At 40.7% G+C, this 24862-nt stretch overlaps 1 protein-coding gene across 2 annotated transcripts in view; it reads left to right on the top strand.

Annotated features, from left to right (window-relative positions):
* pdgfd (platelet derived growth factor d) overlaps nucleotides 1-24862 on the top strand; it is an 82321-nt gene that overhangs the window by 21490 nt on the left and 35969 nt on the right. Inside the window, exons 2-3 of one of the 2 annotated variants that reach the window (XM_050074777.1) lie at nucleotides 20528-20717; nucleotides 23049-23226. In XM_050074777.1, the coding sequence (XP_049930734.1) occupies nucleotides 20528-20717; nucleotides 23049-23226 (368 nt within the window). Of the gene's footprint in view, nucleotides 1-20506; nucleotides 20718-23048; nucleotides 23227-24862 lie in introns of both variants that reach the window. The other variant, XM_050074769.1, reaches the window with a different exon arrangement.

Genomic DNA, 24862 nt, shown 5'->3' with positions numbered 1-24862 from the left:
CACAAACAAACATACATCTAGCAAACAGCGTCCAAGCAGCCCTTAGAGGGATAAAGGCTGATATTTGATAAACTTGTGCTACCCCAGCTGGGGCTTAGCTAAAGCACACATAAACACACACACACACACACACTGGCATACACACACACACACACACACACAGCCCAGCAACAGCCAGTTTCATAAAGTTATGTGTTGAAACATGCAAAGTCATGGAGATATAAAGGAAACTTAATTTGTTATAACATTAGATCTTTATTATATCATGATGTATATAATGTATATGACCTTTGATGTGTGTGTTTTAATCTTCGAACGTATTACGTGAATATCAGTGTGTGCAAGTGTGTGTGTGCAGGGCTAATTGATTGTCCTCGTCAGCCCTGCTGTTCAGACTGCAGTTGCTGTCAGCAGGAGCCAACTGCTACTCTAACAAGCCTTATATAAACACACACACACACACACACACACACACGCACTTTCATACTCTTTCACAAGCACACACACATTATCACATTAGTCCTTAACGTAGAAACAGACGCATACGCTCATTTAAAAACACTTACAAACACGTCGAGGCGAGCTTAATAAATCTATTAAATGCAGATGCCGTGATTGCATCTCAGATCTTGACATTTCACACGTTTCAATGACAGACATTACAAATACCTGACAATCCCTTGGCATTTCTTGGTGCGTGACAAGTAAAACAAAGGCCCAGTCCTTAATACAACCTGAAACCAGAGTTATACAAAACAAAAATTCATTCTCTGTTTGATTAACAGGAGGAGAGATTGAATTCAGAAACAGATTGTATTCCTAATAGTACAGATACAGCACTGAACGAATAGATAACATGGAAAGTAATGCACATGCCGTGCAATGCTCTGCATCAAGCCACACATACTATACAGACACACACATACAGAGAGGATATCGCTGATGAAGCGTGGGTAAATACACTCCATCACAGTGTAGGAGGTTACACAGGGACAAGCCCCTCTCATCCCTCATCCTCTGCTTCTCTCTATCCTGCTCCTCCCTCAAACCCTCCTCACAATCTGTCGTTACAACTTGACCGGCTTCCCACACCCACCTGCTTTCTCCTCTCGCACTCTCTCTCCTTCTTGCAGTCATGGATTTTTGTCTCATGGATCACTCCTTCTCCCTGTTCTCTCTGTCTCCTTCCCTCCATTGTCCTCCTTTTTTCTCAACTTGTTTTTCATCCTCCTCATTTAGCTAAATGGAGCTTTCTGTCAGACGTTGTCCTTTGACACCTTCTTCACCCTTCTGCTTGTGCAACACTGTGGCTGTGTACGTGTTTGACACATGAGCATGTGTGCATGTAGGCATGTGCAAGACCGTGTGAGTAATAAATCAATTTGTGTATGTGTCTGTAGTCTCGCATGGCCGGACCTTTCTCGTGCTGTGCCAGTGCTGGAGAGAGGTTTGGCTAAAGCCACCATAATACAAAAAAAAAATACTCTGGGTAGTTTGTATTTCTTTGAATGAAACAAACAAAAACGGAAACTTGCACTTGACACAGTTCTAGCCAACAAATGAATGTGAATGGACTAATATGACGTAGGGTCTATTGGTGTGTCATAATGCAGTGTTATAAAGGCAAACGTGTTGACTCTGAAACCAAGGGTAGGGGAAATAGCCAATTCTTAGATGCCAACATGTATGATTCGTCATCGATTCATAAATGTCTATAATCAATTATCTAAATGTTTATTAATAACATGATGTGGACAGAATAAAGAGGCGACACGCACGAGTTAACTTGTTCACAAAGTCAGCAGTTGCAAGCTTGCTTTAATTCAATGCCTAAATAATTACTTATGCAAGGCGAACATGAGTTATGTTGTGAATACTTTCTTCTGCCATCACCCAGAGACAAATGGTAATAGAGCACAGCGTTGATCAGCAGTGACGTTAAGAAACAAGACCAGCTAACGAACACACACTGCAGCATTAAACAACTTAAACCAACTCTGTGGTGCAGAAAACAACTCTCTGCTCAGTCTGTTTACTTCAAAAACCCTGTGCCCAACCTGCTTGGAGCTAATGTGCAGTGGAGAAGCTGCCCTCCACTGCCGGAGACATAACATAAACAAAACAGCAGTGCACTCCACCTCCCCCTTATTTTGCTATGTAGATACAGGCAGGAGACTGTAAGGTGCTTTCAAAGTAATTAATTGATGCAGTTAACTGAAGTAAAAAGGCTGCAACTGCAATTTACTATTTAATACAGCCCAGGGCTCCAGACTGCAGCTAATTGGTCACATTTTGCGACCTTTTTTGGAGGCTGTACAACATAGTTTTTTAACTAGGAGCACCAGCGCGACTTACAAATCCACCCTTCTCCCCCATTTTCTTTCTTTTTTTTTTATAATTGCATTTCATGGAGGAGCGGAAGCGAGTGTATCTCTGTGTGTGTGTGTGTCTGTGTGTGTGTGTGTGTGTGCCTGTCATGTGTGTCTGGATGCGTACTGCGAAGCGGGGGGCGGGGGGGGCGCCAGTAACCATAGCAACGTGCAGCAGTTTTAGTACGTGTGCACTGTGCGCGGGGTTAGACAGAGAGGGGTCACAGAGCCGGTGTCGAGTAGAAAGTGCTAAAGTGACGCTATGAAACGAACTATAGATTCATTTTTCACAAGAAAAAATAATACAGAAACTCCTGTCGGTCCTGTGCCAGTTTCCCAAACTTCCGACGACGATAGTTCAGAGGATGAGTCAGCAGGTGATGTCGCAGCACCAAAAAAGCCAAAGCCCTGTCATTTCCAACAAGAATGGCTCACTGAATTTACATGGTTGAGATACTGTAAAGAAAAGAAAGTGATGTCCTGCATGTACTGCTCTCAGTGTGGTCCGAAATTTGCGGGGAAAACTAAATTCGCCGACTCCACCACACACTTCAAACATGAAACGCTGGTTAAGCACAACAACAGCATCAGGCATAAATTATGCAGGGACAGATGCAATGATGGAGCAGAAGCACCACTGCACACATCATTTAAGAGGCAGGGTTATCTGTGTTTATTGCTAAATTATCAGTAATGCAGTTAATATAGACAAAGTTATGATTATGTTGTGTCGATATAGATAGTGGTCCTAAATTTTGTGCTGGTGCTCCTAAAATTTTCAGTAAGGAGCACTGGTGCTCCTAGTGGAAAAAGTTAGTCTGGAGCCCTGCAGCCGTAACAGGTGTAGATCCATCAATCTGGATCTATATATCCATTCAATGATCAACGATCCAATGTCATCAATGTGAAGTGAAAACATAGATCCATGTCGTCATTTTTAGGATACCATTTATTTTGTGTCACTGTCAAACAGCAGAAGGCAGATAACTGCAAGGAGCCAAGAGAAAGACGGTGAGGATAATGTTAATAACTCAGGAATGAATCAGCAGTGTGGAAATATTTTGGATTTCGGAGAAAATACAGGTTAATAGACAAAGCACGTCGTATGTAAACAATGTCGTTATGAGATAAAACACGACATATTGTTGCCTGCCTGGACAGCCATCTCACTCTGCTAACTTTTTACTACAGCAACATTAGCTGCTGTTTCAACAATGTTACAAAGGCTTACAAAAACATGCATGCAGGCTGAAATTCAACTGTGCTGTTCTGTCGGTAGATGCAGTGACTTACACCAACGGTGAGTAAGAAAAATAATAACGTTACATGTAATCTGTTAAGCTATGAGAAGAGGGAAAAAGTCTGCTGGCCGCTACGCTAATTTATGCAATGTAAACATGCTCATAATGGGTCACTAGCAAAAACAATTGTTTTGTCCATGAACCTTGACAGTTATTACTGAGCTAAATTTGATACTTTCGGCTGTTGGGAGAACTTTGCCTTCAGGGCTTTAGGCCAGATAGTCCTGAGGTTTTCGGAAAAAGATCATGGATTGGGTTCAAATGAAAATACTTCCTCCAGAAAGGTATTTCTGGCAGAAAACTCTGAGGGTTAAATTGCATCGAATCGAAATCATATCATGGCAGACTTTGTAATATCAGCAAATATCGTATCATTGTCCAAATAACTGAAATAATATCGGATTGTGATAAACTGGTAAGTTAACTGCTACTATTCAATAGCACTTACGTAGTAATTTCATACTATTTAAGGTGAAATATTACAGTATGCAATCACTGGAGACTACATTGGTATGAATATCACACAAAAGATACGTGTGTTCAACTGCAGATGGATACAATCTGACTGGTTTAAAAGCTAGCGTATAGAAGTATTTTGGCTATACGGCTGAAAGGAAATGGGCCCTCTAAATTGTAATCGAATCGTGAGGTGCCTGGGGATTCCCATCCCTATCTGAAACACGCTTTATTCTGCATTGATAACGCATGACATCCCCATCTCTTGCCTTGAGACCTCAATGCCATTTTTGCACAGATCGGCTTCTCATTACCCCCCTGGCTCATTCTCTCTCTCTCTCTCCCCCTATGTCTGTGTATGTGCATGTGTTAATGCTCCTCCCTTAAAGCAATTCCATGTGTGCATGTGTCCATGAATATGTATACTTTAGCGCCCAAGCACCCATGCATCTGCTTGTGTGTGCACCGCCTCCGTATTTGTGTGTTGCAGCTGCTCGAGCCGTTCAGCCACAGCGTCTCCACTGACCTGTCCTCAGTGCTGACTCAGCAAGTGTTGGTCCCCTCTGCATTATTCAGCGAGCCTAGCCAAGGTGTTAAACAGGAGCACATCACAGCAGAGGAAGGGAGCATGCTAAGTGGACTGGCACAAGACAGGGAGAATGTAGAGATGTAAGCTTAGCGCGATAACAGAGATTAGCTTGTAGAAACAGGACTAAAGCTGTGTCCCATTTCCATTCACACGAATCTCGATTTGGATTTGGGGATGTGGTGTGTTCACAGTGACAAAGATGTTTGTGTGCATACTAAATTTGCTTTATTTCTGAGTGTTGGATGTTTTGGTAAATACTATCTTCCCAGTAAAAAAAAAAAACATGAATTAAAGATGCTCCAGGTACATCATGGAATATTAAAGTACTGGTCATGTGAGGTTGAATTAATTTGTGGCTTAAACATGCAAATCCCTGGTATGGTCCTTTAGTTGTAAGTGTGTGTGCATGGAAAAAGGGTGTGTAATATCTGAGGACCAGGAAAAATGACATTTTGTGCTGTTGGTTTCCACCACAGAGGCTAATAACCCAATTAAAGAAATGTCACCTACTGTCAAGTTGTTTACACCACACAGCAGCCTTTAGTTTTGCTTGAGTAATATTCACAGTTACATATTAATGTGCTAAAAAGGTTTAAAAATGACATAATGGACGTTATCTTTTCAACTTTTCAGATAGAGATTTTCTGCCCTAGTTGGCAGAGTGCAGCTCATCCCTCTTCTTTGTACCCATTAGGCTAATTTGTCCCCATCAACAGGTGCTGAGTCATAGATGCCTGAAAGGCACTTGCGAAAGCTAAGTGGATGCTAATGCTAATCAAAGGCCCAAAAGGACCATTGAGACTTGCTGGTGAAGATGTAAGTCCCGACTAAAAAGTTCCAACACCAAAGAAAAAATTGAAATGCATTGTGAGTCACAGCTTCCCAGTGATGTCTCCTCTCTTTGTTTTTCTTCTTTGAAAGAGGCGACAAAAGCAAAATAATGATGAATTTGCACAAATCTGCACACATCACAACAAAGCAAGCGACGCAAATATGCACATAACTTCACAGATGCACACAAAGCAGTTATAATCGTTGCTTATTTATGAGTGTAACTCAGACATGCTCTTTGGTGTAGCCTATGCAGTGTTTGATGTGCTGAGGTATCTTGGGGCTTTGTGGACTTTCCTTGTTCTTTTCACAGTACAGTAGCTGCGGCAGCGTTTCCCTCTCTTTCTTTCCACTGCCACAGCTCCCCCTTTCTTTATCTGCTCTGTCTTTACATTTGTTTTCTCTGCGTTTGCCTTTCACTTCCTTATTCTTTCCTCTCTGTTCTCCTCTGCCTCACTCAATCACCATCTCCATGTTTCTCGCTCATCAATCCGATTGTCCTTCATCTCTGCTTTGTCTCACTCTTGACTCTTAACCTGTCTTTACATTAATTTTGTCCTTTTTCTGTGCTGGTTGTATTCGTCTGTCTGTCTTTCTGCTCCCCCTCTTACTTGTTCACTTTGTGTGTAGTCAGACCAAGAGACAGAGTAAGGTAAGCTCAGTAAACACTGTTTTGGTCGTGTCTGCGGCTGTTTGTCTAACCTCCTCCGTCCGTGTCACAGGACATGCCTTTGTGTCGGCTTCAAAGGAACACACACTCTCTCGCACACAAAATCTTCTAAACCCTTCAACAGAGGTGTGTGCTCACCCAAATACCCACATAACACACACACACACACACACACACACACACACACACACTTACTCATGCATGCTGTCACATGCTGACGCTCTCACAATGAAAATGAGGAGTGAAGGAAATGGATCCAAAAGCAGAGGAAGAAAGAGAAAGGGAGAAACAGGTGGCTGCCCAATATGTAATGTAGGTTTACTCAGAGAAAACGCAAGAGATGGACTATAGACAGTGTGTGTATATTCAATATATCCTTGTACAACAGTTAGTATATTTTACGAAAATGCAAATACAACTGTTCATATGACATCTAATGATTCAGCGTTGTGTTATGTACCTAACGTAAGGTAAAGTACTTAACGTAAAGTTATGTGGGTTAGGTTTAGGAAAAGACACATGGTGACAAAGTACCTTAAAATAACTCAAAGTTAACTTGGTTTCACGCAGTCCTGAACACCAGTCTTCTCGGGGAAAGTCCTGTGTCTGTTTGACCCATCCACCGCCCTAACTTGCCTGCTTACATGGACTTTCGCTCTCAATACTATATCCTTCGTCCTTCAGTGCACTGGTCACATGACTGCCTTCCCTAATGAGTGGGTTATATATGAATTATGGTGCCTTACTTTTTGTAGGTGTACGTATAAACAGTGCATGAGAACAACTGGGCATATTACATGCATATACTGTGCACTTGGTTTTATGCACTTTTGAGTTGTTTGTATTTGGAAAGTCAAAAAATATTTTCCCATTTTTAAAAGAGAATAAAGCTGTTTTTGGACACATTAGCGGAAACCACTTCAGTATCAGATTCAGGCCACTGGGTGGGCATTTCCAATGGCAGCTGTTTCCTGACAGTGTAAGGCTAAAGTTGCCATCAACCTCTGTGGTGCGCAACTGACTGAATCATGTTGCACCCTAGACCAAATCACTGTGATGTCACACTAACACAATCACTTCCAGTTAGACAACTTGCAATTGCTTTAAATTGTGGAGACAGTAAAAAAAGCAATTTTTTTATTTTTATTTTTTCAGCCATATCTCTAGTCTTTAACATGGTGGTCCACCCTATCTGACATTTCAGCTGTGCCTATTTTACGTACTGTGTGGCTTTGCTAGCGTCTTTGATAAACGAGATCTAGTGGTACAGAAGCATGGGGGGACCGCAGCACATTGTATTTTAATCACCTACAAAAATCTATACCAGTTCAAGTTTACCAGTTTATATGTATATTGCACATTGTATTCTATTTGGAATATTTTCACTGCTACATTTTTATATTAAGTGATTGAGGCAGCGGTGAAGCAGCAACTACCATGTTCTGCAACATAAAATCATTTTCTTCTCAGTGGAGTTTGGCGGCTTGATATTATGAATCATGACTCTTTACAACATTCACCACACGTTTACAGTTAAGATTGTGTTCTATCGAAAAGTGGAAGCTAGTTGGCCTAGCTTGCTATTCTTAGCACTGAATCAGCACACAAGTCAAAACAAGTTTTTTGTTTTAACAAAATACCTTAATTTAAGATCAACTTCAAAAACTGTCTTTGTTTAACACTCATCCACTACTTTAAGAAAGGAGTGAAATGGAATGAATGTTTGCATATTTCCAACATAGTTCTGATGGAAATCATATTCATGTTATCCCGTCACAGTTTTCTGACCACGGCTCTGCAGCCATTAACCTAATGCAGCAGCTCTGTTGTGTCCAAATGGCGGCACATGATGCATGTAGTGTGTTCTTGTTCATAATTACATATATAGGCCTGCTGTCCTCTATAATTCATGGATACATACACCCCAGCCGCCTCAGCATGTATGTAACGCTCAGATGGATGCCTGTATGACCGGCTTAATGCACTGGACACTCCCACACACCCTCTCTTTAAGCATGTATTCTCCTTCTTGATCGTCATGCCACTTAGTTAGACTGGAACTGAAAGGTCCCTCCTGTCCGACCCTTCTATATTCTGCCTTCCACTTCGTGCCGTCGCTTCACTTCAGAATCCCAATTCCCCACACTTTCACACTGACTGCAAAAAACATGCAGTCGCTGTGCATAAAAGAAAGTGATGGAAGTTAATTGGTTTTAGCAGCAAAGGTGGGGCTGCACCAAAATGATAATCTGAAAGGAGAGAGTAAGATATCAGTCAGAGAAAGAGGGAGAGAGATACAGGAGCGACGCACTATGTTTTCTGACCATTTTTGATGTATTAATATTTATCACCTCTGGGACCAAGTTAAATCTTGGTCAAGCCTCAAGGACTAAGGTTTGACTTGGTCCCTGAGGTGTGAAATATTTAAAAATGTGAGAGTGCAAATCAGGTGTCCATTTGGCGTAAACCTCAGAGAAAGAAAAATTAGATCTTCAGTGTTTCTGTCATGGTCAAAAGAGAGGGAGGCAGAGGTAGAGAAGATGGTGCAGGATGGAGGGAACAGAGGAAGTGAAGAAGAGAGAGCAGGAGAAATGCGGGGCGAGAGCCGATGCTGACCAAAGCTGACACCCCTCGGCATGCAGTGTTCACCTCCAGGGTGTGTGTGTGTGTGTGTGTGTGTGTGTGTGTGTTTGTCTTTTTCATGCCTCTATGCTTGTGTGGGCGTGACTGAGAAACAAGGGAGAATATTTAAAGCTGATTTGTCATGAGAGAGTGGCAAAACAGTGGAGCCAGCACAGGCTTTGATAAGCAGTATAGTGATGTACGCACAAACACACACACACACACACACACACACACACACACACACACACACACACACAAGCCTTGAACTAACATTTAGCAAGATGGAAAAGGCTTTGGTCATTTCTCATGGGTGAAAATACTCTGAGGGTGCAAGCAACTGCCAATAGATTCATACATGCACACAAACAAACACAAACATGGACATAAATAAAAGCGAAGCGTAGATATGCATACACAACCACACTGTACACACGCAGGGACACACATGCTCACAGTGTTTAGCAGCAGTTTTGTCGCTAATGGCCAACGTTTTACACTCTGTTGCCAAACACAGATGAATAAACAATTCAGCAGATAACTGGGCATGAAGGCATATGGTCTGTAATAATAATGATGGTAATAATAATAAATATATCAATAATAATGATAAAGTCGAAAATTGTTTTTTAAGCTACTTTCTCTTTTTCTGAAGTCAAATTATTCGAAAGATTTTTGGTAGAGCTGCTTCTCAGTGTTCATACATGCCACAGCCAAACTGGATTTTATCATTCCCACTTAAATTAATTTTGTATTTCTAGACCCAATGGTTGAGCCAGTTACTGTCTCAGAATATGAAGTTAAAATAAATAAATAAATGCTGCATAAAAACTATTGTGCGGCATGCTGACTGCTTTATTAAATAATCTTTCCCTTGACATGTAGGATGGATGCTTGTCGTCATTCAGACAGATTCTGCTCCCTGATCCTGTCATTGAAATGTCCATGCGTGGACTTTAAAGTAATTTTATCCCCTTATAATCAAAGCATTAGTTCAACAGTTTGGAAAATACTCTTATTTGCCTTTAGTTGCCAGGAGACTCCAAGCAGTTACTGCTGCCAGCCAAGAAATAATTGCCCATGGGCCTATTTTTTCCCCTTGTACGCCCCTATTTCTGGCCTATGTTTAAAAAAATAACAAATTGTAATTTCTTCTCTTTGTGATATAACATGTTAATTAGTAGTTGGTAGATTGGTAGATTGTGTTATCTTTGGACTGAGTCAGGCTAGCTGTTTCCCCGTTTCCAGTCATTGTGCTAAGCTAAGCGAACCAGCTGCATGACACCTCTGCTGCAGCACAGGGAATCCATTATAATCAACTTAAGCTGCTATGCTGACTATGAAAGCCACCATATGAGACCCTGTGTCCTTATATGAGGACATCACAATTTTGGTTTCCTGCACCTTATACTTCATTTTGCGTAACCTAGACCTGTTATCCTCATTTTTGGACACTTTTTGTGCCATCTAGTGGTAGTTAGACCACAATACACCAATCCATGTAAAAACAAGATGGCACCCATCAGTCTGCAGCTGATCCCATGACAAAAGTAGACACACTTTATGTTTGAAACCTGTTTATGTATGATTAAGAATGTAGTTTGATTGTAGTTTGACATGGCAACAAAGTTGACCAATTTTAGCAACAGTAAGAAGCTAAGACACCGTTAATTAGGAAGTACTCGTCTAAAGATATTGGGACTTTATTACTGTTGACAATGTTCAGTTTTTTATATTTGTCAGATCCTACTGATCCCAAATAGCTGGGAGAAATTAAAAATGCATACCATCCAGAAGTTCGGGTCTCCAGAGGATATGGCTGGTCTTAAAAGTGTCGCGTCTGTTCCCCATGCATTTTGGCCTTGGGATTGAAAGGACAGATATGAGAGAGTGGTACCAATCATCTTGTCTAACTCTATGCCAGAAAGCAAATTAAAGTGTTTCCCAAAATGTTAAACTTAATCTTTAATAGTGATGCAAGTTGAAATAGTTCGGATTGTATAAAACTGATGGCATTACTTTTAGAATAATTGCATAATCTCAAAGAACATCAAATTCCAACTCATGATAGTTAAACACCTATTTTTTAGACAGAACCTGGGAATGCCACCAAGAACGAGAACAGCAACATCGCATGTCTCTGGGGAGTTCTTCACAGCTGAGAGTGAATTTATTATGTGTCCTGTTAGCTAGTGTCGGGGCTTATGAGAATTCATTTTGAGCAGATGAAAGTCAGACAGGATATGTTAGACGGGATGGCAGATGTAGGAAATGGGGTTGCCTTGTTATAGGTAATGTCCTGTGGGAGTGTGTCTCTGAGTGAGAATGTATCATTGCGAACTGTCACTCAAGAAAAATAGTTTGGTTTGCACAGAATAGAGAGTTGGATTAAAAAGAGGTGAAGTTTAATATTAGGCAAGTGTTTGCTCACCTTTGGCACTTTTAATTAGGAGAAAAATCTCAAGTTTAATATCTCGTCTGCATCATCAGTTCTTTTCTTGTGACTTCAGTAATTTCTCCACTGAGACATTTTTTTGGTCTCTGATGCACACTGGTTGCTTGGTGATTAGAGTGTGATTGGCACTTGGATCAGAAATAGATCTCAGAGCCATGAAGAACATCACACCCTGGCACAGGAGGTGGGAGAGCCAAGTTTCATTTGTGAGAATTTACCCACATGCATCCTGGCAGACGCGCATCCATGCAAATACACACATACAATCAAGATTTTTTTTTTTTTTTTTCTGAGAACTTTTACACCCACAAACACATTTAAATAGACAGAGTCACACAGCATCATTGTCACAGTTACTTAAGTGTAAGATCAGGGGTCTGAAAGCTTAATTGCCAGTGTGAGACTTTGCGTGCGTGTGTTTAAATGTAGGGGTGTGAGTCAGACTGTCACTGATATAATCAGTGCTTTTGACATCATCTTATTTCTGGAGATTGCAGAACTTTCTGTCAACTTCAGAAGAGATAAATGTAATGTGACTGGTTTAGAACAGAAGTCTTGTAAAACACATGATTTTCATGAGCCTGTTTCTTGACTTTTATGGCTTCAATGTGAAGCATTAAATATGTGTTGTGATGGTTGTCGCAAAGGCTCATAAAAGAAAGCCATGAATACAACCACAGAAAAACTGATTAAAAAATGGAGACTAAAATTAGTTGCAGAACATCTAGAAACACTGGTATTATCCAAGATAAGAGACACATGAGACTGGTAATTCAATGCTTCACCCCCTTCTCCCGGGATTTCCGACTATTACCACTCGCTCGAGCAGATGCGCCATCCCACTCCTGTAAAAATTTACATGCACCAGGGTTTTTTATCCGAGCAAATGCTATCATAGTTACAACTCTTTAATACAAACCCTAATAATTGAAATAAAAGACCAATTAGCTTTGAAACATGCTTCAAGTAATCTACGGTTTGATGTCATGAGAACTAAGTGTTTTTGTGCATTTCCTATATTAGGAAATACTAATTAATTCAATGCTCAAAATGTGTGTTTAACTGACAATGCGAGTGGTCATGAAGAAAGGTGAAGAGAGAAGAAGAGAGTGGGCACGTAACAGAAACAAATTAAACTTTATTTGGTTCCATATTTGGAGGCAATTTACTGGAAGAACATGTCTTTACATGCATGGATAAACCCAGTAATGACAGCATCTCATAATTTCATGTATTTCATTCATCCAGTGCCTACCCTGCGATAATATAGTTTGGACAGTGACACATTCTTTCCTTCTTTTTTTTTTTTGGCCCTGTACTGCAGTAAATTGGATTGGCTATAACACTGGCTGTGAGGTTGAAGAGCTGACTTTGCTGATTTGATGGTGTTCACGCCCACATCAAGTAAACAACTGTAGCATTCATAGCCCTTTTCATAGAGTCCCCAAATTTTAATAAAATAAAATAAAATAAACTGGATACATTAAAGGAGCTATATGTAAGAAATCTAAAGCAATTAGTCGTAAAATCCTCCTAATATGTCACAGAGACTAAGGAATAATGGGGGCGGACACAACTCACAGCAGTATTTTGAATTTGAGTGCAGTAACCGTTTTGGCCACATTCTTACATACAGCACCTTTAAAATCAATGTAAATAAAGTTACTATAATACCCTGAAACAGGTGTGTCAAACTCATTTTAGCTGATGGGCCACATCCAGCTCAACTTGATCTCAAAAGGGCCGGACCAATGAATGAGTTTGACACCTCTGCCGTAAAACTTATTATATATATTATATATATTAAAAGCCTAGTCCGAATTAAACACCCAGTCACTCTAACTAGCCCGGTGTGGGTTCTTCAGATGTACAAAATCAGGTTGTTAGCTACCTCAAATTATGTATCCATTCCTCGATTACCCTTTAAGTTATTCATACTCCTTCAGTCTGTACGGGTCCTCACATCAATAGAATCACAAGAGTTTTTCATAAAAATCAATCCCAAGTTGTGAGTATTGTTTTAAACAGGATAAAGTGGGGTTGTGTCGGTATCCCGGCTGCCGTAATCCTTGAGTGCTGTAGCTGTCTCTGTCTCTGATGTGCTCTCTCTTAGAGCGAGATCAAATGAAAGATTTATAATTGATATATTATCTGTAGCCTAATTTTTATACAAGTAATATTCACTGGTTTCAATTAACAATTTGACTGTATTACACGATCTTTGCTGAGCAACAGTTTGGTGTTTAAGGAATTAAGGGCCTGTCCCAAATATAGGCCTGTCATTGGATGTCATTGATTTAAGCAAATAATAGCCTGGGCTATTGATTGAAGTTTTGCAGTAATTACAGTAAATAGTTTTAAATTCCTTTCAGTCTTTGATTGTCTGAAGTCTACAGTCAATAGCAAAAACATGTTATCTTCCTTGGCGATGCACACAAAGCCTGCAGACATCCTCACTGGTTGTTTAAGGGTTTTTCTGCCTTCACTCTGGTCCTTAACTCCACACTGTGGTGACTGACGTGAACAGTTAGGTACATTCAACTGTTTAGCCATAACTGTGATGTACCGGCCCGTATGTTAAAGGTCCAGTGTGCAGGATTTAGTGGCATCTAGTGGTGAGGCTGCAGAATTGAAACTTCTCCTGTGTGCCAAGTGTATAGTAGAACTAAAGCGCCTGGTGCAAAACGCTAATGGCCCTGACTAGAGCCAGTGTTTATTTTGTCTGTTCTGGACTACTGTTGAACAACATGGCGGACTCTGTGGAAGAGGATTTCCATTGTAAACGGGTCATTCTTATGTAACAAAAACACTACAATTCTTAATTTCAAGTGATTATGATCTAATGAAAACATAGTCACAAATATTATAAACCATTTCTCCCATTAGATGATCTGAAATACCACACACTGCACCTTTAAGCACAACTCCTCTGCTGTATTGTGCTAACAATGGGGGACTACGTAAAGAAAGTAAATTACTTCTGCACCCTCAAACACTGGTATAGTCACTGTTTCACTTCAAGTCCAATGCAGAGTAGTAAAGAGTTAAAGGAAAAACAGAAACGTGTAAATGTTCTAGTATTTACAAACCACACAGCATATCCCACTCTGCCCCCAACCTATCTGTTGGCTTCAGGATTTTGCTCAGCCCCGATTCCATCTCAGCCTTTAACTCAAAACCGTATCCTCATTTGCAAAGCGGGCAGACGAAATGTAGCTGCCACTTTCCAGCACTGTCAATTCTATGGACTGGATCTGTAATAGAAACCTCTTCTCTCATCATCGTATCATTTGCATGAATTTGCAATGGTGTCATTGACACGACTGCTGCATGATTTATAGTAAGGTCAATGGTGTGACTGAGAAACTCCATCAAGAAGAGCTGGTTGCTCCTTGAGGAAATTTACATATTTTCTAATTTTAGTGTCTTAATTCTACTTAATGCGTTCTGTCTCTATCACACTCTCCTCTATCTCTCTCTAACACACTCACACACACACTCACACCTGTGTTAATGGATGGACACATTTTTAAGTAAGTTAAACTGTTCTTTAGAAAATGTGCAGAAAATGACGAGCCTGCCGACAGTATGTTTAACTAATCAGCAATTAACGCCAGAGCATTTTGGAAATATTCAACCTACATTGCCAGAAAACTTCCCCAGGACAAACAAATGCAAAAGATGTTGGATGTGTCTCTTTCCCAGCTGGACTGATAATGTTTTTATTGTCCAGGACAAAACAAAATAATAGGCAAAACATGGAAAAACAGACATCAAACCACATAAAATCTGACGAGCAGGATGATTGGAGTTTGGCTGCTAAGCCTGTGCTGCCTTCCACAAGTTCACTGGAGGATGGAAACACAACACATGTGACAAATGTACGAACAAGACAAACAAACATGGCTTTTGTTGCTTTGCTGCACTTATCACTGTAGAGCTTAACAATACAAGAGCAGCGACTGGAAACGGTGAAACTCATGAGTATTAGAAAGCTAGTTACAGAGAGTTGATATTCTCTTTTACCCTGCCTCCAGCTCAGGTAGGTCAGAGGTCAGGATCAGCTATGCAGCAGCGGTCATGTAAGAAGCTATGAAGAGCTCTTTATCTTCGTCAAGTGCTCTTTGGCGGATTGAATGCTGAAACACTTGAGTTTGAATCCAGATAGTGTGTTGAAACAATGTCTAACCCTGCAGGCCCTCTGCTGCCCTCTGATAATATTCTTCTTCTACAACAATAGTAATACCACTCTAAATATCGTGCAAGCTTTGCAAGCAAGATGATATCATATGACCTTTAAGTCAATAGAAAGAAACTCATTAGCTCACTAACTTACCCTCTCTGGATAGTTGAAAACAGGCTGCAGTATTGTGGATCAGAGGGCAAAAGGGTTCATAAGAAACAAAGCCAGATAAATGATTGTGACACTCAGCCAAATTCACACACAAGAGTGACATGGGTAAGTTTTTCTTACAATTTAAATTAAGCTTACTCATCTTGCACAGGCTTCCTGTCACTCTGGCCTGGAGAAAGTTGAAAACAGCCGTCTTGACTGATGTTGCACTAGCTACTCCTGTTTACCTGACAGAAGGAATCTGTACATTGCTGAGGAAAACAAGGCAGAGGCTCATGGTATGTCCTTGGGGACAACACTGCCAACGACTACTGCTTGTAGTATCTCCACCTATAGGTCTGTGCTAGGCGCAGAGCTTCAACCCACCAAAGCCTACAATATGTCCACGGTGAAACTCGATGGCTTGAACTATTGATGTAGCTGATCTATAGTTCACACACTCACATTGTATAAATATAAGATGTGATGTGGATTTAGTGGCTGCCTGTGGGCGTTATTTTTCACAGAAATAAGGAAAGATCATAAAAAATGTAGACAGTCACATCAGATCCATGTGTGTGGAGTGAGTATAAGGTGACACAGTTAACCTGAGATCTAAGAGATGTTTGTGCATCTTAAAAGTGCATTTTATAAATGCTTTCAAAAGTTTGCTGTGCATTTTCCTTTATGTGCACAAAAACACACACTTCAAACTATAAAAATACCCATTTCATATACAAAGAAATGACAATGGTCACATACACGTATAAAAAAAATGCCACCTGGGGCGCTGGTGGCTTAGTGGTAGCGCAGGCACCCCATGTACAAGGCTGTTGCCGCAGCGGCCTGGGTTCGACTCCAGCCTGTGGCCCTTTGCTGCATGTCTCTCCCTCTCTCTCTCTCCCCCTTTCACACTTGGCTGTCCTATCCATTAAAGGCTTAAAAGCAAAAAATATCTTTAAAAAATAAATGTCCTAATGAACACTTAAACTGCCACAGTGAGCTCTCTAGAGCTGCCCCCAATAAGAATTTTCCTAGTCAACCAATAGTCGTCATTTAGGGCCATTAGTCGACTAGTCATTGCATGTTTACGATATTAATTTAATTATTAAATGATATATTTTGGGCAGGGCAACACAATGTTTTGAGTTCAAGGTCTGAGAAGGATAGTATCAGTAACATTGTTAACACTAAAATTAGGGACCATACACATGCCGCGACTTTACCGCCTGGAAAATGCGAGGTCAAGCAACCTTAACAAGAATCATATACCCTATTTACCTGAAATTCTGAGTGCAGAGCTGATCTTCTTCCAGGTGCTGTTTATAAGTGCGTAGGCCTATCGTCTGTGGGACAGATGTAAAGCTCTGGGTAGCCCTGCACTAACATGATCAACTTTTCCGTATTTATCAGACTGAATATTTACGGAAGGAGGAAAAGATATGTCGGCTGTGATTGGTTCCTGTGTCTGTCCTTTCAAATTAAATTCCCACATGGTCCAGTCATATAGGTTTAGATTTATTTTGAGGAGGGGCAGCTCTTAATAGTGTTCCACGCTTGTTTTTTCTCTTTTTTTTCTGCCATTGCCGACTAATAACCTTCCTGGTCGACTAACATTCGGTCGACGATTAGGAGGCAGTCCTAGAGCTCTCCTTCCCAGTGTCCTTACTGGGTGAAAGTTCCTGACACATAAGCACTTTTATGACTGAATGGATCTGTACAGCCAGGCCTCTGATCAGCAGAGTGGAAGAATTCCTTTAGAAACAAACTGTGCTCAAACACACACGCACACACACACACACACACACACACACGGGCACACACACTTACACAAGCTCATGACTGCCACACACACACACACATACACACACACCCACACACACACACACACACACTTCGGAGCAGTGTTAATTGCTGGAGCCAGAATTAGCAGAAGGTGTGACTTCTGAAGAAAGACTGATGAGACAGAATCACTGACTGAAGCAAAGATGAGGAGAGAGAGGAAAAGACGGGATAGGACAGGAGGAGGAATTAAGGGAAGTTTGCAGTGAAGAGGTGGAGGAAAGGGCCAAAGCTTCATCATCATCTCCCAGGGGTGCAGGCTGCGGTGGCTTGATTATGCATTCAGCTCTCTCGCAAAAACCACACACCGCTCAGAAAATACAGCCCTGTCAGCCTACTTCAGCACACAGCCTGACCTTCGACTGTGTGTGTGTGTGTGTGTGTGTGTGTGTGTGCGCAGGGATTTTTTTTTAGATTTTTAGAAAGTCAGCAATAGAATGATGAGAGAAATTAATAAGTTTGTTGTGCATTTTTTTAAATTTGTCTTGTTATTGAGCTGATTAGACATTCAGTGGGTATAATTATGATGTTCATTAGTACTGATGAGCAATTATTGTACTAAAAACACAACTTTAAATAACACTGTTTATAATTTATCGCAAGTAAAGCAATGAAGCTCATAAGCAGAGCCCATGGTAACAGTTACAAAATATATTTTTTACATTTTTTTTGGATATATGTTAGGTAGGTAGGTAAGAATTATCTCTTTTTATAAGAGCGTGTGTGTGTGTGTGTGTGTGCATGGGTTTGTGGTGAGCTTGTAAAGTAGACAAAGCACAGGGACAGGTAAGCACAGTGTTTTTGCTGTTTTGGCACAGCAGTGCGAGGAACTTCACAGTAAAGACAGACACTGTTATTTAAAAACACTTATCAGCATAACAATGTTTACGAGCTCAGTTCTATGCACAGTACATGCCACACACAATTTATTCTCAGTGTTGACAAGTATATAATTTACCGCGATAGTTTGTCCATCCCTTGGCCTCAAGAGCAGCTATAAAACAGAATGCGATTGTTCTTGGTGACGAGAGAATTGCTCGTAATGGTTTTGGTGAATCCCTGATTTCCATGTTGGACCGTGACCAGCTCTCCTTTCAAATTCACTGTCGATATTTATGAGCGTTAAAGAGGGAATCTAAATGTCTTTGTTGACCCTTTGATATTTTCTCCAGAACCACGTCAGGCCAAGTTTTCCACTTGCACATGTAAAAAATACCAAAATCTAATGGGTGTGAGAAGGTCAGACTACACAGTCATATCCCTAAACACCATTAAAACACAATGTTCAGCAGATCCACAATCAAGCATTGTTTAAAACTTGATTCTCACGCCATAAAATCATGATAGAGGTGATCCGAATTATTCTCTCTCAGTTATCTCATAAAACAAACTCTGCAAACCACAAAAGGACACGTTCAAAGGAATAGATCATCACTTTGGGAAATACACTTATTCACTTAAGTTCCAAGAGTTAGATGAGAAGATTGATACCACTCTTAGATCTTTCTGTAAATACAAAGCTACCAGCAAAATCCAGCTTAGCTCAGTATAAAGACTGGAATCAGGGGATACAATTATGCTGCGTTCACATGGAATCAGGGAGATGGAAAATTGGGTATCATTTTAATGGATAAGAGCAGGATGGAGGAGCAGGTGAGGCTAGTAGAGAATACCGACAAGGTAACGGTAGACAGCATTGTCATTCAAAGTTGAAATATTTTAATTTTTGCTGTCCTCTGCGATGGAATTTACAACCAGATCTTGTGTAGCTTCCTCACACAAGAGGAAAATGTGGGCATCGAAATCTGGACAATTACTGGACACTACTAGAAAAACTACGTAAAATAATAAACATGAAATTATCTTAATATATTTTATTAAGATAATAAAATCACCATCTCAACATATCATCATACATGTGTTATTTTACGTTCCTGCTGCTTATCCATCTGCCGTCTGACGTCTGCCTGATTCCATGTGTACGCAGCATTAACCTGGCTCTGTCTGAAAGAAAATCTCTCTAGAGTGCCTCTAAAGCTCACTATTAATCAATACACTACAATACATTATGTCTTGTTTTCTAATCCATACAAAAAACAAAGCGTAAAAAAGGAAAAACTGCAGTTTTAGGTGGAAAGCCAGGTTAGTCGTACCTGGCTATACTGTATGTAAAGGATTTTGCACACTTAGACCATTTTTTCTTTCAGATATGTTTTTTAATACTTTAATACTTAAAGACAAAATGAAAAGACACATTTCCTCCTTTGTCTCTCTTAAACTTGGCACTGCAGCTACATGAAGGGGGGGAGCTATCCTCTCTCTCTGTCCTCCACATTCTGTGGTCTTTTATTCTTTATGGTCCACATCCTCCTCCTCTTCATCATCATCCACCTGAGTGTTACTATCTGACCTGTTGAAAGTAGCTATCTGAGTTATGAATCATTCTCTGTCTTGTCGTGGCAGCATCCCGTCGCCACATTTTCTTCACCTATTCTTAGTCAAGTGTCTCCAAAGGCTCTGACAGATGTGAAAAACGTAGACAATTAAACCTGTTTCGAAAATTTTAATGATGGACGAAAGTTTCGGACTACAACATGAGGTCGTATTTATTTTATACATGAGACAATTGCAGAAGAAAAAACAGACTCAGTGTGCAAAGGCCTCAAGTCCTCATTGAAGGGACCAAGAGTTTTATTATCCTCTAATTTAATACTTGGCAGGAGAGTGAATCAGCGCATTTCCAATACTGTTGAACTATTTTGTTGAGGTATGTCTGTGTACATTAAGCTGAAAGCTTTATGAGAGCCAAAGTACATTTGCTGAGGTCGTGTTATCACAGGACTGAAATGTCACATTTGAATTTGTATCGTTCGTCTGTGTATTTTCCTGTGCTTCCTTATGTCTCCTCCACTAAAGTCTAGTTGGTGTGTTTGCATGTAGATTTGCATTTTGTGCGTATGTGTCTGTGAACAAGCTGCTTTGCTTGTGTGTTTAATTACAACTGGACTAACTAACTGATTAGTTGTAACCACTAACAGACAGCAATCGCCTCACCACAGACTTGTACCGCAAGGAGGAAAACATCACAGTCACGCCAGTGGGTGGAGCCGTCCACAGCCCACGCTACCCCAACGCTTACCCCCGCAATCTGCTGTTGTCATGGAAACTGCTGTCGCCACCAGGGAGCCGCATTCACCTGGATTTTGACGGACACTTCGGTCTGGAGGAGGCTGAGAATGGAGTGTGCAGGTAAAACATGAGATTCGAAAAGATGGAGAAATAAACAGATGGAGAGAGGAGTGATGGAATTCAGAGGAGAGGATTAGAGCGGAGTAGAAAAGGAGAGAGGGACAATAGTTGAATGGACAAAAGAGGAGCAGAGGTGCAGAGCAGAAAGAAGAGGAGGTATTGATAAATCACAAGCAGCTGTAAAGGAGAAAAGTCAGATGATAGTAACAGTGATTAAAGAACCAGAGTGTGAGTGAAGCAGTGATGGAGAGGACCGTTTGGAGTGACAAAGAGGAGAGGAAAAGTTTATGGAGCAGAAGTCTCCAGTTGAAAGGACGTTCAACAGCAACAGTAAAATGTGTGACCGTGATTTGCTAATGCATGCACATTAGCACACCAACAATAAGATGTGATTGAAAGGATGTGATAGAAAAGCATATAAAAAAGTGTAGGGGGTGGAATCACTGCAAATGAGATGGATAGTTGAAGTTTGCTTTCTTGGCAAGAAGTATAAGAAGTTTGTCCTTGAGGGTTGAGGGGAGAAAATAGACTTTTTAATCCCCATATGCAACTCAGCCGTCTTTGTAAGCACTTTGCTGAAAAGACAATGGGGAGCAGGAGGGGGAGGAGAGGAGGGAGGAGAGATTTGGAAAGGTGGGAGGAAGGAGGAAGTAGCTGCACCCGGTTTTGTAAATCTTGTTTGTCACATTGGCTGTGTGTGTGTTTGATAGATCAACTCACTAATTGACGGGAGCATTGACTGCTGGAAAGTTACCCGATAACTTTTCCCCGTTGTTCTGCAGGCTTGTGATTTCAGAATACATGGTGTAATTGTCCCATCACTAATTTGATCATTAGTGCTGAATAAACTTAAACCCTTAAGTCAACCTAAACTACCTAACTAGGAAGTGTCAGGAGGAGATCAATGTGCACGAAAGGAAGAAGGAAAAGTATTAAATTATAAATTAAGTCTTAAATTTGTAATGCAGGCTATAGTTTCTTTTGGTTATGAGAACATTGTGCTGAGCAAAGTGGATACTGAGATCTGAAAACATTTTTAAAAATAGGCTTATTTGCTTTCTTGCCTTGTGTTTGATGAGAAGATCGGTACCACTCCAGAAACAGCTAGCCTGGGGCCTTCCACAGGTAACAAAATCATCCCACCAGCACCTCAGAAGCTCACTGATTAAGGGCCCTGACAGACCAGGCCGACTGTCACCAGTTGGTCAGTGTTATGTCGAGCGTCTGCAGCCCTAGTTTTGTTGGTGTGTCCCACACCTTTGGCAAAAGCCCACCCTTGTTGGCTTTTTTGAATGAAATTGCTCTGATTGGCAGTTCAGCTCAGTGCACGAGAAGAGAAACGGAAGTGAGGAAAGTAAACAAACGAAGAAAGTCAAGAGGATCAAAACAAACTTGTTATCATAAGATTATTTTTTTTTAGCCATTGAGTGCTGAGCAAAAATGGTTCCTAATTGACTGTGGTACTGTTTGTTAGCGCACAGCAAATATCATTTGTTCTTTTAACACTGGGTTGTGTTGCTAATGTGCTAACTGGCCAACTGAATCTTGAAACAGTCCTTTTTTGAATGACATATACAGACCACTGCCGCCTGTTGGTATGAAGAGTTATTTCCTCTCATGCAGGTGCAGAATGTACATTCTAGTTAGCCGTTGGCTGTAGACTTCATAGTGTATTCAGTGCAACTTTTTGGCTGAGACACAGGCAACGTTAGGCAATGCAACAGTCGGCCTTTGTTGCTGCTAGTTCTTTGATGTCAGTTTGATGTGTCTCAGCCTCAACACATTCTGTTTCGTTTGTTTAATCAGTACTAAGACAAAACTGTAGTGAAGGCTAGATGTTTAACTCTGATGTCTGTCTTTATGCTAAGCTAACCTGCTACTGGCTCCAGCTTCATATAGGATGTGAGAGTGGTATGGATCTTCTTATTTAACCTTCAGCAAGAAAGTGTCTTAGCATACTTCCCCAAATTTAGGCATAAAACTGAAAGAAAATGTCTGGAAGGTCAAAGTTGTTTGTGACTATTTCACTTTTTTTTTTTTAAAGCCATTTAGTCATTGAATTTCCAGGTGTTAGTAATCACAGTGAGTTTTTGAGTGAAATGTTTTTACCAAAATGGATGAAAACTACAAAAATAAGACCCACATTTTTTATCTTACTGCCTTCCTGAGTGTCCTCTCTTCCATTTGTGAGGACACATTCATGTTTTATTTTCAGTTTCAAAGTCTCATTTTTTCTATTTTCTTGACGTGCAGGTTTCATCCTCCATCTTTCCCTCCTCCCTCCCACACATTCATCTACCTCTCCATCTCCATCTCTCTATCTCACTCCAGGTATGACTTTGTGGAAGTGGAAGACCAATCCGAGACCAGCACTATAATTTGGGGTCGCTGGTGTGGGCAGAAGGCACCGCCTAGTCTCAACTCCAAAACCAACCTGCTCAGAGTCACCTTCAAGTCTGACGATTACTTTGTTGCAAAGCCAGGATTCAAAGTCTACTACTCACTGCTGGTGAGACATACACTTTCACCCAGACAAACACACACACTACAACACACGCACACACACAGCTGACGATGAATCATGAGCTGCTATTTGGGACACAGCTTAAAGTTTTTATTATTTTTTTTGTCACATCGGGTTCAGCCCGAGTACCACTGCGATGCTCCAGGTAAAATGCTTCTTTCACTCCTTTATTTCCACAATGAAAAAGAGAGATGGGATGATAGGGGGAGATATGTAGATGGGAGAGGAAGGAGGAAGTGAGAGAGGGTAACACTGTCGGGAAAATGCCAACATGTATTAGCCAGCTGTTCTTTTCTCACACGTCCACTCGACAATAGAGGAGAGATGGAGGGATAGGGGGAAGAGGGCAGGGGGGTGAGGATGAGAAAGTGTTCTCTTAAAGGCTGTCAAATGAACGGATAAGGAGATTAGCTTTGTCATTCTGTCAGGGAGAGGAAAGAAGAAAGAGGGGGACTCTGATTTGAGGATGTTCTCCCGCCCTATAATCAGCAGGAAAGGGGGGAGAGAAAGAGCAGCAGAGAAACGGAGAAGCATTTAAAGATGTTCCCTGGCTTCCTCTTTTATGAGTGCAGAGGAGAGGGGAAGAGACACAGCATCAGAGACAGGGCTGAACTAGTGGCATCGCTTATTATCTGAGGGAAAAACGGAGGAAAAAAGTGGTATAAGCACAGATGGAGTAAAGGGCAAGACAGGGAGAGAGGGAGATACTGTATTTGCAGACTATGCTTCAGTTTTATACAGTCACTATGACATTAAGTCCCTGTGATAACAGTTACCTTGGCTCTCATTACAATTTGTACTAAAAACCCTACATACACCAGCAAAACCTCTTTTCATGAACCAAAAATCTAAGAAACACTATGAGTTTTTACTTGAAACATACGACTGTCTTTTTTATTATTATTAGTCAATACTGTCTAAGTTCCCTACCCCGGCCTTAGCACTTAGTCCAAAGCTCATTGGTTTCTACTTATGACATAAACACAAAGGTGCATATATATGGAATAATTTTATATTTTAACATGGATAGAGAAAGACATCTTTTGAATGGCAAGTCCAGCTTTAAAGCCCTGCCAGATGATTCTCAAGACAATACCAAAGTTATTTGCATTTATTGTCGATGTGAGTTACCACCGAAGTACGTTGAGCTGCTTAAAAAAAGTTAAGTTGACCTTTACAAGTGTAAAATTGGACACTACATTGCGTTAGTATTACTCAGTAATGTCACATCTAGGTCAAAATGTCCATCTGCTGTTGCTTGTTGGGCTTGAGTTTGCCCTTGCAGTGATTAAGATTGGCTCAACAGTGTGATATGCAGTATGAGCGCCATTTTGTTGTTGATTTTTTGCAAATTACGTCATGTACTCAGATTTTAGTGCTATGAAGACCAAATAATCTCCATTGTTTGGCAATGAGGGAAGTTGTTGCTTTATAAATAACAAAAAATGACAGTTTTAAAACAAATTAAATAAATAAATTCTGAAATGCAGAACACGGAAGGGCAATGAGGCTTTTAAGATGTTTTTCACACTTTGGTTGCATCTGTTTGCTATGATGAAGGCTAAAGTGCGCAGGGAAGACAGCCCTGCCAATCCGTGTAGGTTCAGTATTAATTCTCCTC

Source organism: Epinephelus moara, chromosome 2 (assembly GCF_006386435.1).
Source record: "Epinephelus moara isolate mb chromosome 2, YSFRI_EMoa_1.0, whole genome shotgun sequence".
NCBI lineage: Eukaryota > Metazoa > Chordata > Actinopteri > Perciformes > Serranidae > Epinephelus > Epinephelus moara.
The sequence above is the reverse complement of the archived record's forward strand: the minus strand, read 5'-3'. Positions and strand labels throughout refer to the sequence as shown.